Raw genomic sequence first — 16,608 nt, forward strand, 5'->3', positions numbered from 1 at the left:
GTAAACAACGGTATATTCGACGATATTCTAACACCTAACAATCAATCGAACGAACAAATCACAGGAAACTTCACTGGCAAACACTAATTACTGATGGAGAAAACACCATCTTCCACCGCAGTTGCCTTTCTAAATCGATCACCGATCAGCTGCGATGGCTGTTTTCTCCCTCTTTTGCACTCTCCGTTAATCAACATTTATGCTGCACAACAACAACAAAACAGAACACGTTCACGGTTGTGCTCTTTCGCAACAGTGGGCCGCGGCGTTGTAATTGTGAACAGTGGGCCGCAACATCCCCCCACCCGTAAACCCTGTGGCTGCTTCTCGGGTGCGGAACAGGGGTTACTCCTCCGAGTCGATCTCCAGAACGGCAAGCTTTGCTACCGGCCTAGTTTTCACACCTCTGCTCGTCTGCACGTTCGCCGAACGAATCCGCCCGTCCTTTCCGGTGAACACTTCCTTCACAATGCCTCGCTCCCAACTATTTCGCTTGTCACCTTCAGCAACAAACACCAAGTCTCCGACCGCCACTTGTCGCCGGTCGACGAACCATTTCGTCCTCTTGTTCAGCGTCGGCAAGTACTCCTTTTGCCAACGGTTCCAGAAACCATCCGTCAGAAACTGTGCTCGATTATAACTGCTCCGCAACGTATCGGCCAAATCTACGGGATCTCTTGACGGCAGACACTCCAAAGTCGAACAGCCACGCAGAAAGTGGTTCGGTGTTAGCGCTTCCTGGTCCTCTTTCATATTGGTGGACACGTACGTCAATGGACGTGAGTTCACCAGGTATTCTGCTTCTACCAACACCGTCTGCAGGATTTCATCCGTCAGCTTCCGTCCGTCGGTTAACGCCTTCAACGCCTCTTTCACCGAGCGCACCATTCTCTCCCACGCACCACCCATATGTGGTGCTGACGGAGGGTTAAACGTCCAACGGGTCTTCGAACTGGTGAAGGTATCTGCACATCCCGCGTTTATCTCTCGAACTAGGTCTCGGTTTGCACCCACGAAGTTAGTGCCGTTATCCGAAAAAATCTCGGTTGGACTGCCACGTCGCTTCACGAACCTCCTGATCGCCATTTTGCACGACTCCGTCGTCAGGCTATACGCCACCTCCAGATGCACTGCTCGCACTGTCATGCAAGTGAAGAGTGCCACCCATCTTTTCTCCTTCCTTCGTCCAATGGACACATCTAGTGGGCCGAAGTAGTCGATACCGACGTAGGAGAACGGATCGACCTTCGCCGCTAAACGTTGTCCTGGTAATGGTGCCATTCTCGGCACAGTTGGCTTCGCCTTCTGAATCTTGCACCACATGCATCCACGTATCACCTTGTCGACCTGCACTCTTAACGTCGGGATGTAAAACCGCTGCCGGATTTCGTTCACCACGGTTTCTCTGCTGCTATGGCCAAACTGCCGGTGGTAATGCTCCAACAGTCTCTTCGTCACCACGTGGTCCTTCGACAAAACGATCGGGAATCTTGCATCGAACGCTGCATACTCCGCTGCTCCGGTTCGACCTTCCATCTGAACGACTCCGTCTTCATCCAGAAACGGTGCCAGGCGAAACAACGAACTTGACCGTTCGAGAGGTATCGCTTCCGATAACGGCAACTCCTTGTTCTTCAGCATTGTCCTCACTTCATCGGCGAACTCGTCTGCTTGAACCGCCTTCCACAAGAGGACCTCCGCCGCATGGTATTCTTCCTGCCGCAACGGTACTTCATCGCTCGAGATACCTCCACCATCGGCTTTCCGCAATGCTTCAATCGGCTTCTTCTGAATACGACGACGACAGTTGGATACGAAGCGGAACATCGTTGCTATCGTCCGGACCATCACCGACCATCTCGAGATGTGTTGCATCCTCTCCATCAAACCTTCGGGCAACGCAATGTAATGGAACAGCACACTTGCTCGAAGTTCCTCGGCGACCTCTACTCTCGGACGGTTCTGCTTCGGCCAATTTTCCTCTCCTTGATACAGGAATTCCGGTCCTTTGTACCATCGGTTGCTCGACTTTATTTCCGTTTCTTTTCCCCACTTCGTCAGATCGTCCGCTGGATTGCTCTTCGAGTTGACCCAACGCCAATCTTCTGGATTCGTGGTGCTGATGATCTCTCCGATTCGATAAGCGACGAACGGTCTGTATCTTCGTTGATCGGACTTCACCCATGACACCACTGTATCTGAATCACACCACAGGAACCTCTTCATCACGGGAAAGGAATGATTTTCGCAAATCGACTTCATCATCCGAGCACCAAGAATAGCAGCCTCCAACTCCATCCTCGGGATAGACAAATACTGAAGTGGAGCCACTTTCGCCTTCGCCTCGATGAATGCGCACTGAACGACTCCGCCGTTCTCGAACCTGAAGTAGGCAACGCATCCATAGGCCTTTTCTCCGGCGTCGGTAAACACGTGTAGCTGCACTGTCTGGTACGCCTCCGACTCTAGTCCACCGAGATAACATCGTGGAACTCGTATTTCGTCTATCAGGTGGAACAGGCTTGTCCACTTCTTCCATCTCTCATAATGCTCTTCGGTGAGCTTATCGTCCCAGCCGATGCAGCTACGCCACACGTCCTGCATGATGATCCTTCCCTGTATCAACAGGGGAGCGAGAAATTGCTTCGGGTCAAACATGCTTGCAATACACCTCAATGCAATCCTTTTCGTAGGCCAGGCGTTTTCTCGGATGTAGGCCTGAAGGTCTTGTCGAATCTCCGTTGAAAACACGAAATTATCTCCTTCCGGGTCCCACAACACTCCGAGAACTCTCTCCGTGGGGCAGTTCTTGTCGACTTCTAGCGGCTTCGCCGCACACTTTGGCTCTCCGAGCTGCCGCAGAACTTCCTCCGAATTACTGACCCAGTTACGAATCTCGAAACCTCCTTTGGCATGTACTCGGCAGACGTCACTGGCCTTTCTAACTGCTTCCTCTTCGGTGTCGGCGCTGTCAAAATAGTCGTCGACGTAGTGCTTCCGAACAATCGCGTCCGCTGCTTCTGGATACTGTTCAGCATGTTCTTGAGCATTCAGATTCTTCACGAATTGCGCAGAGCAAGGCGAACAACTCGATCCGAAAATCACCACATCCATCACGTAGATTTCCACTTCTCCATCCGCACCAGGGAACAGGAATCGTTGTGCTTGACGATCCTCCGGTCGCACCAGTGCTTGGTGAAACATTTCCTTTATGTCACCGCCGAATGCTATCCTTTTCTCGCGAAAGCCGTTAATCATCGCTGGTAACGAAATAATCATGTCCGGTCCTTTCAGTAGCATATCGTTCAACGACACTCCATGCGCTTTAGCGGCTGCATCCCAGACTAATCGTACCTTGCCCGACTTTTTAGGGTTCGTTACGTAATTCAGCGGCAAGTACCACTCTTTACCTTTCGGCGTCTCGTTCAACTCTTGCTCAGTGATACGATGTGCGTAACCCTTGACCAGATAATCTTCCAACTGCTTCTCAAGAATCTGACGAACTCCAGGATTCCGATTCATTCGCGCCTCCAAACTCCGCATCCTTCTGAAGGCCATGTCGAAGCTTTCCGGAAATGTAACATCATCTTCCTTCCATAACAGTCCGGTCTCGAACCTTTCGCCAACCCTCCGGGTAGTCTTCTCCAGAATCTCGCGTGCTCTGCGATCTTCATCCGACTCCAGGCGAACAGGGGAAACTCCAATTTCTTCCAGCTGGTAGTGTTGTTTCAGCAGCTCATCCAACCCTTTATCTGCCTTGCTACACTTCTTGTATAAGCCAATTTACAAAACAGTTGGTTGACGTTTTCTGGCGGGCCGCTCATTATTATTGTTTTAAAAACTAGCATGATATGTGAATGGCGCTGGTAACGTTTTTGTTGGTGATTACATTTTCATCTCTTTCTGGCTGTTTTTTTACTCGGTTACATGTCTGATGTAAATAAAATAAATTCTTCCCTGTCAGCTGATTTAAATTTTACTGGCACGGAGAAAAATCAGCACAGTTTGAAACAACCAAAATGTTTGTTGTTTTTCAAATTTGTATTTTAGTTGTTTCAAACTATTGTTTTGTTGTTTTAAAACTATGTCATTAGTTTGGAACAAACTAAATGTTTGGGTGATTCTAACTCGAAATATTTGTCAAGTCAACAAAAAATATGTTTGCTCCAAACTAAGATTTTTGGTTATTTCTATCTAAAATACAGTTTATTTTCACCAAATTTTAATTTATTCAGAGCTGTGATATTCAAACTACAATTCTAGTTTACTTCAACAAAAATACTATGTTGAAGTAAATTGATAACTTGTTTAAAGAAAACACAAACCAAACAACGATTAATTCTATCCTAATTTATAGTATGAACAGAGTCCGCTTTCATTAGCTTTATTCACCATGCTTTTTCAGTTTGTTCAAGTATTTCGTGTTCTGTTCCGAAATCAGAAAAAAAATCAAGTTCAAGGAAAGACCAACATGTTGCCCTCATGTAAGTAGTTTTTAGTTCGCTAGCCTAAACTGAATTTGATAACAAAAAAATCAATAATTTATCGTATGTTTCAAGTTCCGGAACCGAATAGTGATGAAGAAGGCTTGCAACATCAATTTAAGGTTGAAACACGTTCAAATGTCGGCAAATTCATATCACCAAGAATCACTAGGTGGGTTGTATATTCTGTTTTAATTTGATATGAAAATAATTATTTATACTTTTTTCGATTACATTTCAGATCAAAACAGAATTTCCGATAAAGGTCACTGGGGCGTAATACATCATATTTTTCATGTAAACATTTCATCGAATCAGGTTTCAACATAAATTCCAATTCAAAAATAAAATTATCAAGAGGATCCAATTTTGCGTAATTATTTACAAATAAAAAAAAAAAAAGAAAATGCAGGGAACGCTTTCTAACGAACATGTCCATTGTTTGATTCAAACAAAAATGTTGGTTGATTCAAATAAAATTGTTAGTTGATTCAATCCAAATATTGGTTAATCCAAAATAATCGATTTGGTTGAAACAACAAACATTTTGGTTTGTTTCAGGAGCTGTCAAATTGAAACAACAAATGGGATGGTTGTTACAAACAAATATTGGTTGAATTTAACTAGACGGCCCCTGAACCATTTACCTAAGATTTTAGTTTGTTTCAACAAACACGGGAAGTAAAAGCAAACTAACTTTTTGTTTGTGCAAAATTTAATGTAAAATGTTGGTTGAAATAAACTAAAGTTTGTTTGTCTTTACCAATATTTTTTCTCCGTGGGGGAAGTTCGAAAAGCTCGTTGCACGCCATTATTGAATGAGCTCCTCCCAAATGTGGCGCTAGAAGAAACGTAAATAAAAGGGTCCGCCAGCAAGTTTCAAAGCTGGTAAACAAACAAAAAACATATGATTTGAAACCAAGAATATATGTTATATATGTTTGAAACGTCTCATAAAATAGCTTATTGTGACGCGAGTTTTTTTTTTCTTAATTTTAACATTTTTATACAGTGCTTCCATGTTCTGCTGCATGGGACAACGTAATCTCGCGACGCGACGTCAGTGATTTGTTTTTGTTTGTTATTCGTGAAGCACGCAGAAAGCCCGCACAGGATCCGTAAATTCTCCGGATTGACCGCACCGCACCGTGAGAACCATGTCCGATGAGTACGAGCATGTAAGCCGCGGGAAGCTAAAGCTGAAGTCCGACTCGGACATCAAAAAGAAGAAGAAGAAAAAGAGCAAGGACAAGGAAAAACTACGCGAGAAGGTAGAGAAAACTTTGGAGGAAAGTGGAACCAGCAGTCGAGAACAGGACCGTAGTCAGGCGCCGCCCTCGGGAAGGGTGCTTACTAAGGCGGAGGAATCGTTCAAGAAGATGCAGGAGAAAATGGTAAGTTTGTGGTGAAGTTGATTAAACTTAGTGGATATAATGATTCGAAATACATTTTTATTTCCAGCAAAAGAAACGAATCATGGAAAAGGCATCGATGACGCACAAACAACGGGTAGAGCAGTTTAATCAGCACCTGGATAGCCTAACGGAACACTTCGACATACCGAAAGTTTCCTGGACGAAATAAGCTAATTATAACTTATTCACTCAACTATTTTTAATTTATGTTGAAATATATCAATATAGTACTTCAACGCCCTCAAATATTTTGTTTGTTCTTCCTTGTTAACATCGTCATTTAATTTTAACAGTTAACTTCTTCAACATCTTCAAAAATTCAACCTGTAGGTATTTTCTAGAATTTTCTACAGAGTTGTCGTTTGGGATTTTTTTTTACTTCATGATTTACTCCAGAGATTCCTCGTAAAATTTCTGGAAATATTCCAGAAAATCTTTGAAGAATCCATGAAGATTTTATTTGAAAAATTACTCGAGAAATTCTTTGGAAGAACTGTAGGGGCGATCCTTGAATGGAATGCTGCAGCAATTCCTGGAAAAATTTCTGGAGGAACTTTAAGAGAAATTCCAGGTTTAAAATATTTATAAAATCATGGAAAAGTAATAAATTTCATCGAATATTGGAGGAATTTTTGAAGCAATTTCTGAAAGTAGAAAATTCCTCGGAGAATAACTGGAAAAATTGGCGTAGGAATTCCTGTAGATTTGTCTGCAAATAAGTCCTAAACGAATTTCTTCAAAAACACTGACATAAACCTTTGTGGATTTTTTGGTATAATTCCTGTAGGAATCATTGGAAGATCTTATATAATAACAATTGTGAAAATAGGTGGAATAACTATTTAAGAAACATCAGGTGGAAATCCTGAGATAGTCTCTAGGAAATTACTGCATGTACCTAGGTAGAGTTAGTGTATTTCCTGAAACAAATTCTGAAGAAAATCTTCTAAACATCCCTTAAAAAACGCTGAAAAAATGTCTGTAAAAATTGGTGCAGGAATTATTAGAGGAATTCTGAAGAGATCTCTGGAGAGGTTCCTGAAAGTATGCCAAAGGTAATCTCTAAAGAAATTACTAGCAGCTGAATTACTGAAGCGCGAGGAATCGAAAAAGAATTCATGAAGAACCTGTGAAATATGCGCAGAGGCTATTCTGCTAGTTTCTTTGGAACCTCTAAAATTTTCCAGCATCTGCTGCAAGTTGAAATTTGTAAAAATAATGAGCTCTAAGGTTAAAATAGAGACTGTAAAGACCTTCCGTAAAAAATAGAGAAATTTTACAATACTGTGCATTGCGACATCTTGAAATTAGTATCAAAATGCTTGTAGATCGCCGCAGCTACTTTAAATAGTTTGGTGTCTCCTGCGCGATTATTAATTCTTGACTGTTCAAGGTATGATGCGATGATCTAGAAGCGTTTTTTAGACCGTCGGCGCGAGAATTTTTCGCGTCACGCGTAATAAAATAGGGACCAAGTCTCTCAAAAGAGACCTGCTACCAGCCCTGTTTACACCATCGATGATTCTGTAGTAAGGAGTCGTCCATAAATGACGTACCTCTTAAGGGGGGGAGGTATTCACGAATTTGTGACAATGTGTGACGAGGGGGAGGGTCCTAGCTAGTGGATGTAGCATTTTAAATCACGTTGGTAAAATGAAGGGCGCTGAAAAAAAAATACATAGGTACAATTTGTTTTATGAAGCTTCTTTTTTCTTTGTTTTTCTTATAAAGTTGGGTTATAAAATGATGATTCAGCTTCAAAACATATCATTTTAATGTTTGAAAAAATTCTAAGAAATTTTAGATTTTCTTGATAAGTGCAACCAAACAGATTTTTTAATGCTTTAAATAATTATTAGCTTACCATACGTGGCTAGCCACGTTCCAACGGAATTTGGAAGCGAAAAGCTATTTATGACCTTTCTAAGATTGATAATGTTTAAATTCGAATGCACAATGGTAGCTTAAGCAAAGAAGAATACGTAACAGCGGAATTTGCCGAAGTGAATATGTGATGTCAAGAAGTAAACGATAATAATCAGCGCTCTTCCAGATTTGTCTGGAATGTTCCAGATTTTTAAGAACCCATTTTAAGATACAGAAGATACAGATATTTATTCAACGAATTTGTAAGGTTTTGTAAATAATTTCTTAGGTACTCCATATACGATATACAAAATATAGACTTTTCCGGACAAATTTACAAAATCTTCCAGATTTTTGAAAAAAAAAATGACTTGGCATGCCTGTATCCTATTGGAAGTACACAAAGACGATTCCAACTCCAAGATAGCTTATAGGCCTTCTCATGTGACAGATCCGTCTATGCATTTGTTTACATCGGTGGAGGACCGGTGCTAACACGGGCCTGTCATTTTCATAGAAGAAATGTCAAAGTGCTTCCCGATCAGCTGATTTGAGACGTCATTTGAATAGGCCTATTCTAAGCACAAAGAAAACAGGGGGGGGGGGGTTGGGTATACGCAACGAGGTTTGCCTACCGTTCATGTTTTGTGGGTGTATTCGTTTGGCTCACAACGCTGCTAGGCATCCCGCTGTTTGAGTTTTGAAATGCATCAGCATTTGCTGTCTGGCATGGCCCGCGTTTTGACCTGTGCTGTTTGGGTCGGCCCGCGTGAGAGATGATGCTTTTTGGGACGGCCCGCCCGAGAGATGATTGTTAGGCGAGCTTTGTTTGTAGTTGACAGCCATACACCCACCCTGAAAGAAAATAAGCTAGTCAATAGGGTAACGACTGTTTATTTTGATCTTTATCGCTAACAGTTGGCGCCAGTGGCAAAAAGTACAGACAACTACCCTTCGAACATTCAGTTTATCTGTGCTGGCCGCCTAGCGGCGACACTGATGTGTGTATTCCTTTCACTGATCGCGCTACGCTGGATTCAAATTTCAAACACAAGCGCATTGAAGAATGGTAGTCGGTGAACTGTCAAAACGTATGGAAAATAATGAAAAACGTAAATTACTTGCAATTTGGAAACTGGATCGAAAAAGTAGTGAGGGGTCATGCACAAATTACGTCACGCTCCAAGGGGGGGAGGGGGTCGAGCCAAGCGTGACAAGCCTTACAAAATTTTCAGAGGACTCATACTAAATGTGTGACAAAGGGGGAGGGGGGAGGGGGTCGAAAAAGGTGAAATTTAGCGTGACATAATTTGTGTACCATCCCTGATTGGAAATCAAGCGTAATATGAATACATAACTTTTTGTGTTTAGTTCATCTTCCATTGTGCTTTCTTTGCTTCAGGATATAGTTGTTACTACCAATGAAAAAGAGTCATCTATTGCCTTTTTCAGTTTTGAATATCGCCCTATTCCTGCAGACAGCAACTGACTGATAACTCAACTAGCAACTGCTGTTCCTTTTATTCAATCCAGGTAAGATTAGTAGCTGAATAATAGTTTATTAAGCTGAAATAAGCTTGAGAGTGCTTTGTTCAACTCTTATTCCGCAAAAATTCATTCACTAAGCACAGCATAGCATACCCCTAAACATTACCACCAATGATGCCCGTACACTCAGAAACACGGGTAGTCACAGAATGACTAAATTTTAGTAATTTACGACTATTTTCTATATGCCTCTCTTTCATTCTGAAGGGAATTTTATTCCTATTTGTCAATTCGCCTGGGTTGAAGCATCGCTAAGCTTCAACCCAGGCGAAATGACATTTAGTGTAGAAATTCACAACAGAATAAAAAAGAGGCTGATAGAAAATAGTCTTTAATGCATAAACTTTAGTAATTCTGTGACTATTTTTATTTCTGAGTGTATACAGTGTTGCCACATTTTTTTCGATTCTCATCTGTGATTTTAGCTGTAAAAATCTTTTTTATCTTTAGTCAACCTCCAAAATCCTTGGCAAAAATCTGCGTTACGTGAAAATATCAATTTTCGACAAATTAGGCTAAAAAAAGCTGTTGCAAACATACCCTGTCTGTTTTAAGAATGTTAACAATTATTCATGAAAGATTTTTTAACAAGTCAATTGCACACTGAAAACATTCTACTAGCTCGATCAATGTGTTTCACTCGTGAATTTTCACTAATTGTAAAACACATCAATCGATGGTGTAAAACCAGTCGCTATCGGCAATCCGAATTCAAATGTGAAACACGTTAATTTACAAATTTTCGAAAAGCATGCTGTAGAATTCATTGGCGATTTCTTGATTTTCTGATTCCAGGCACCCATTATGGGCGCCCAGTTTCCTAAAAAAAAAACATGTTATTAAACATGCCACGCGTGGATGGCAAATGTAAGCAGTGCCGTAGCGTGCGGTTGGCCAGGTTGGCACCCGCCAAGGGCGCCAGGCCTAAGGGGGCGCCAAAATGCGTGTTGCATCTGGCACAATTTTTGGAGCTACAAATTTAGTAATAGCGTTCTGGAGTTACAGTATCTAGAAAAACAATCATAGAAATAAACATTAGAGGACTAATATTGCGTCACAGACAAAGTTGAGTTATTCGTCCTACATAATTTATTACAATCACTCTACGCTTTTCGCAATTTCTCAGCTGTCGTTCAATGGATTCAGGTGAAATACTGTAGTTAACGAGTTTATATTATGTTCCAGCCATCAAACTATTGCTGGAACGATCTTACGAATACATTTTTGGAAGCATCTTAAAAGGTGTCAGGCTTTGGAAAATTTAACGATCATTGACACACGAGCCATAATCTCATTTAATTTATTCGCCTGCATTCATACAACACGCATGACATTTATCGTTAGTGCAAGATAACGAGCCATGAACGAAAACAATAGACACACACCACCCACTGTTTGGCGCCGATCACTGTGTGTCAACACTTGTAACATTCGCTGATCCACTCTCATTCTGATCAAGAAACAGAGGTGAATATTTTTTATATTCTGTGGTATGTTTGCAATCAAAGGAGTGCACGCAAACAAATTTTATTGTATAATCTACCGAATCCATGGTAGAATTAAGAACTGCACCAACGATTTTCAACCGACTACAAAAATCTTTTAAGTTTACTATAATCTGGTAAAAATCACTGAGCAGTGCAGTAAATGTGACCACGTCCATAGTAGCATCCACTACAAAGCATTGTAATGCAACACAGTGTGGTCTAAAGTACAATGCCAAACTTGTCAAATCTAGAATATTTATAGTCATAAATACTACAACTCTGGTTAAATAAACAAAATATGTTTTCTTGTGTAGTGATATTGACTATGTTTTGGTAGAGTTAACAGATTTATGTAGTCGGTTGAAAATCGTTGGTGCAGTTCTTAATTTTACCATGGATTCAGTAGCTTCTACATTAAATTTCATTTCAGTGTGTTCAATGGTGTAATAGATTATAATGAAGTTGTTAAAGGCTGCATTACCAGAAAATATAAAAGTTATTACCAATTTTATACAAAACATAAATCATCATAATTGCTGGAAGAATTCTCACACGACTCGGCAAATAATTTAAAAATAGCTTTAAACAACCGTTATTATAACCGTTATTAATAACCTATATCATAAAGAATACTCACGCAACGTATCAAAAGGACCTATATAACATTGAGAGGCTCTCTTTGTTTACTTTCTCTTAAATCAATAACTGAGTCACATCAACCTCTTCTGTTGCGTTTTTTGTATGGAACGTTAGTCAAGGAAATTGATCTATAGTGAAAAACTTCCCAAAAGATTTAGTATTTCACTGTTATAATCGAAAGAGAGTGAGAGAGGAGAGAATCTTTTATTTGTACATAGGTCCTTTAATAATGTTCAAAGGCGGGTTCCAGGCAGAATTTTAAGCAGAATTCTTTCATATGCGTTAGTGGTGTTTTCACAGAACCTCAAGCCAGATTTGCGAAGAATCTTAACGAAAAATTTGTTTCAACCCTGATCGCCTTGATGATTGAAAAAGAATCCCGAAAAGGATTATCACATAGTTATTTAACATTGAAATAAGATAATGAGTGAAAATCAATGGAAAAAGGTATTTTTGTAACAACAGTTTTTGTTTTGTTTCTCCAAAACAATGATCAGAACTGTCTCATTAATGTTTAAACCCGTACAGAACTTTTCGTAACATCGATTATATTGATTGTCTACATTTGGTATTCAGTTCTCTTTTGCAATTTTTAATGAAACTTCTATAGAATATGTTGGTATGGTTTCCATAAACATCTTCTTTTGATTAGTTTGAATATTTCCTAAAAATAAAATTTCAAACTTTTTTACTAAATTTCATTACGTAATCTTAAAACTTTTATAGAAATGCATTGCGCTAGAGCAGGGCTGCCCAACGTACGGCCCGCGACCCCATTATGTGCGGCCCGCGGAGGGTTCGTAGATTCTTCTCATATTTTGCCCGTTGAACATTCTACTTACCCGAAGTTAGAACATACTAAGCCTTTTAATTTAATTTTCTATTTAGTTTCAACCTAATATTATAGCTCAAAAATCATTCAAAATGTTTTGCGTTTTTATCCTTCTTAAATATTTAATTTTATGAATGATTTCACGGCTTTCATGGATAATTAATATTGGCAAGATTGTCACAGAATTTATACCAAGATTCCATTGCCAGAATTCACGAATTCAAGACATAATTTTCAAGAGTCCTAGGCAACATTACAACATTACGCTATGTATAACTTTGCCAGAACTTTTCACAAATTTATAATAAAAATATGAGCAGGTTTCTTTTGAAATATATTTGAGCATTTTTAAAGATTTATAGGTGGCATTTAAAATGATTTTTGAGTATGATTCTGAAGGAATCCTAGGCACGATTATTGTAAAATCTTGGACATTATGACCTAAAAAACTGCTTGATCAGGATTTTAGCACATTTCAATTCATGCTAATGAATTTAGGTCGGATTCTGAGAGAATTCCGAGTACGATAAAAAACAAAAATCCAGGGGATTATTCTCACAGGATCCAAAATTTTTGGGGTAAATTCTTCATAATATTCTAATTTTGAAAGGGACTCTCACAATGTCCAGCAGAATGCTTAGCAACATTTTTTTTTTATTTCTTCAAATGAAATTCACCCCAATTACAGATTTTTGTCAGGTTTTATGAACTTCATTTACTGGCTTTTGTCAGACTTCATGGGAAAATTTGTGCGTTTAAAAATGTGGCCCGCGACACAATATTATTTCTGAGATTTGGCCCGCGGTTCAAAAAGGTTGGGCAGGCCTGCGCTAGAGTGAACAAAATTCTTTGAAAATATTCTTGTATTATTCAAGGCATATATATTCTGAAATTGCCTCTCGTTTTTCAAGTCAACAAAATATGACAAATCAACGAGATTTCTTAAACATTTCCTGGACCATATGTTTAAAATTATGGAGAAATAAATTAATCAGCAATGTCTACAATAATCTTTTCAGGAGTATGCATTTCATCAGAGGCACAAACAAGACACGACGCGAGGTTCTGGTCACTGAATCCAGTAATTTCTTCAAATTCATCTCTGGCCATATAAACAGTAATTTTATTGACAACTCTTAAAAACCTCGAACAACTTCTGGTTATCTTGACAATCTATCTTAAAAAGAAAATTGAAAGATTTTTTTTATGCCTTTTGAAATAAGTCTTAACAATGTAAGTTAATGTTTAAAGATCACTTGAGTTTAATCATGTCTTTTCTTTTTTAATTACAATGAACAGTATTTACAAGAAATACTCTAGCATTTTGAAAAGAATGCCCAAGTAACCAGTAAGCACGATAATGCGGCACGGTAACAGCATTATATGCGCATATAGGGTAATCATTTGATGCTTGTCAGTTTTATATACGCATATAATGCTATTATAATGCCAGAAAAGGCGAAATAGCGTGCCATTATAATGCGAAGATATAACCGTGCTTCTCGGCATCACTAGTGCTGATATAAGACCACGTGAGAAACGTCAGTTGTTTTCGCCAGGTTTTTCGGGCGAATATTTTGTGCTTTCGCGTACGCAGCCAGAGAGCTTTCGCGTATGCGGCCAAGCAGCTGGTACACGAGGTAAATAAATAAATGAATGAAAATGGAAACCTCGAAAAGTATGCAAAATGTAATAAAATGATTGAGATAGTACTTCTCCGTATCAGACTTATTCATTTTGGTGGTTTTAATCCTTTTGAGGACTTCAAATTGCCACATATTGATCCTTGTTTTATGATGATGAAATTCCTCATTTTGAGTTGTTGTTGTTCTGCTCCTTTGCTCCTTCGCCCACATAAGATGAATAGTATTGGAAAGAAAAGTGACCAATTTAAACCACCACTTTTCCCCGTCATAAAAGCTGCAATTGTAGTAGTGAGAAGACTTATGTTTGACTCCCTCTCACCACTATATGTAAACACAAAGCACGTGGTATATCTGTCAAAACACTGGATGGCATTTAAACAGGCCCTGTATGCGAATATAGAGCCAATATAGTGCTTATTTAATGCCCGTATGCATCAGGCTTAGAAGCATTAATGATGCTGTAATAGGGTTTCTATGCAGCGGAAGTGCTGTTATAGGGTGTGTAAGCATTTGTGGTGCTATTATAATGCATGTACGCATTTATGATGCTGATTAAGGGCTTATTATTAGTGCTTATGGTTACTTGGGTATATATACTGGCTGCCGTGGCGCAAAAGAGGGAGACTTCCCGGACTGTAGAATGATTAACATATTATTTTATTCTTTATATACAGGACATAAAAGTGGCTACGAGGATCATGGAAACGTGTGTTGGCGATTATCGTTTTTCTTTGAGGTGGCGAGTTTGCCAATTTTATTCATTTGAGTGTGGTGAAATTGCCAATTTTATTTGTTTGTGAAAAGTATGGTGAAATTGCCAATTTGAGTTGAAATAAATTGTTCTTTAGAGCTGACGAGTTTGTCGTATATCGTGAACATAGTTCTTTTGTAAAGCGATTCACAAAATGTATTCTGAAATGAATGAAATCGTTCTTTAGTGTTGACGAAGTTGTCAAATGTAATATCGAGCAGTATGAATCCAAAGATTTGAATGTTTTGTTGTAGCAATGAATTTTGGGGATTCGCCCCAGGATTTCCTTCGGGTATGTATTTCCTTTAGAAATTTGTCCGTGGATTTCATCCAGAAATTCCTCCGGAGATTTTTCAAAGAGCTTTGCCGGGGATTTCGTACAGAAATTAATTAGGAAGTTCCTTCGAGGATTTTCTTCAGGAATTCCTTCGGAGACTTTTTCAAAAAAATATTCGTATATTTTTCCAGGAATATCCCTGGTGATTTGCACAAGGAATTTTACAAAGAATTCCTCCAGAAATTGCTCAGAGGATTTCTGATTCATCTGGGGATTTGATCCAGGATTTTTTCTGGGGATTTCGTCAAGAAATTCATTAAGAAATTCCTCTAAGGATTTTTTCCAGAAATTTTTTCGGGATTTTTTTAGAGATTTTTTTTGGAGACATCCTTCAGGAATTTTTCCGGGATGTTTTGCAGGAATTTCTCCTAGAATTTTTTCAGGAATTCCTCCGGGGATTTCAAGGATTCTTCCGTCGATATCCACAGAAACTCTTCCATTAATTCCCGGAAGATTTTTTAGAGGGAATCTACGTAGCAATTTTTGGAAGAATTCCTGGAGGAGTTCTTGGGGGATATCTCCAGAAGAATTATTGTAATCCTGAATGAATTCTTGAAAAAAAAGAAGTTCTTGATATCCCCGGAAGAATCCTTGAAGTTCCTGGAGGAAATTCTCGGACCAATTTCTGGAGGAAATTCTCGGAAAAAATCTACGTGCAATTTCCAGAAAAACTCATGGATGAATTCTCTGAAAAAAATCCCCAGGAAAATTTCTGGACGAAATCCCCAGAGGATGTTTTTTTTTAAATGAAATCCCTAGAGGAAATCCCCGAAAAAATTTCTGGACAATAACCCCAGAGGAATTTCGGGACGAAATCCCCGTAGGAATTCTTGGGGGATATTCTCAAAGGGAGCGAATTCCCGGAAGAATTTTTGGAGGTAATCCACGGAGCAATTTCTGGAGAAAATCCCCGGAGGAATTCTTGGGGGATATCTCAGAAACAATCATTGAAATCCCGAAGAAATTCTTGGAAAAAAATAGTTCTTGATATCCCCGGAAGAATCCTTGAAGTTCTCATAGGAATTCGTGGAGGAAATTCTTGGACCAACTCCTGAAGGAAATCTCCCAAAGAAATCCTGGAGGAAATTCCAGGTGCAATTTCCAGAGAAATTCCTAGAGGAAATCTCTGGTTGAATACTCTGAAAAAATCCCCAGTAGAATTCCTGGACGAAATCCCAACAGGAATTGCTTTTGGAAAGCCTCTGCGAGATTTCTGGAGAAAATTCCCTGAAGGGATCCTTAAAACCCTCGGAGGAAATCTCCGGAAAAATTTCTGGAGTAAATCTCCGAATGAATTCGCTGGAACAAAAAAAATCCCTGGAGGAATTCCTGGACGACATCCACACAGGAATTGCATATGGAAATCCCTTGAGAAAATTTCCGGAGGAGTTCTTGGAAAACACATTTCTAGAGAAAATCCCTGGAGTATGAAGTTTGGGTTCACCTGAGCCGCACGCAAATCATTGATTTCAATATCTCTGCCACTTTTCAACCGATTTTAATAGTTCCAAGCTTTTTCAAACGCAAATAATGGCGCGTACGTAATTTGTTTGAGATTTCACAGAAATTTCGTGTTTTAAGTAAGTTCAGGTGAACCCAAACT

The 16,608-nt window shown here is 39.5% G+C and overlaps 1 protein-coding gene and 1 long non-coding RNA gene across 2 annotated transcripts; both read left to right on the forward strand.

Annotated features, from left to right (window-relative positions):
- The first annotated feature begins 4,534 nt into the window (after positions 1 to 4,534).
- Positions 4,535 to 4,846, forward strand: LOC110674430. Its single transcript, XR_002498856.1, has 2 exons — positions 4,535 to 4,656; positions 4,726 to 4,846. It is a non-coding gene; the product is annotated as an uncharacterized LOC110674430 (long non-coding RNA).
- Positions 4,847 to 5,543: 697 nt separating this feature from the next.
- On the forward strand, positions 5,544 to 6,145 carry LOC5572390 (protein FAM32A). The gene is made up of 2 exons (XM_001653993.2): positions 5,544 to 5,878; positions 5,946 to 6,145. Exons 1-2 carry the CDS (start codon positions 5,642 to 5,644, stop codon positions 6,066 to 6,068), a joined length of 360 nt encoding a protein of 119 aa, XP_001654043.1. The 5' UTR covers positions 5,544 to 5,641; the 3' UTR covers positions 6,069 to 6,145.
- The last annotated feature ends 10,463 nt before the right edge of the window (positions 6,146 to 16,608 follow it).

The sequence above is a fragment of the Aedes aegypti genome, chromosome 1 (genome assembly GCF_002204515.2).
Source record: "Aedes aegypti strain LVP_AGWG chromosome 1, AaegL5.0 Primary Assembly, whole genome shotgun sequence".
NCBI lineage: Eukaryota > Metazoa > Arthropoda > Insecta > Diptera > Culicidae > Aedes > Aedes aegypti.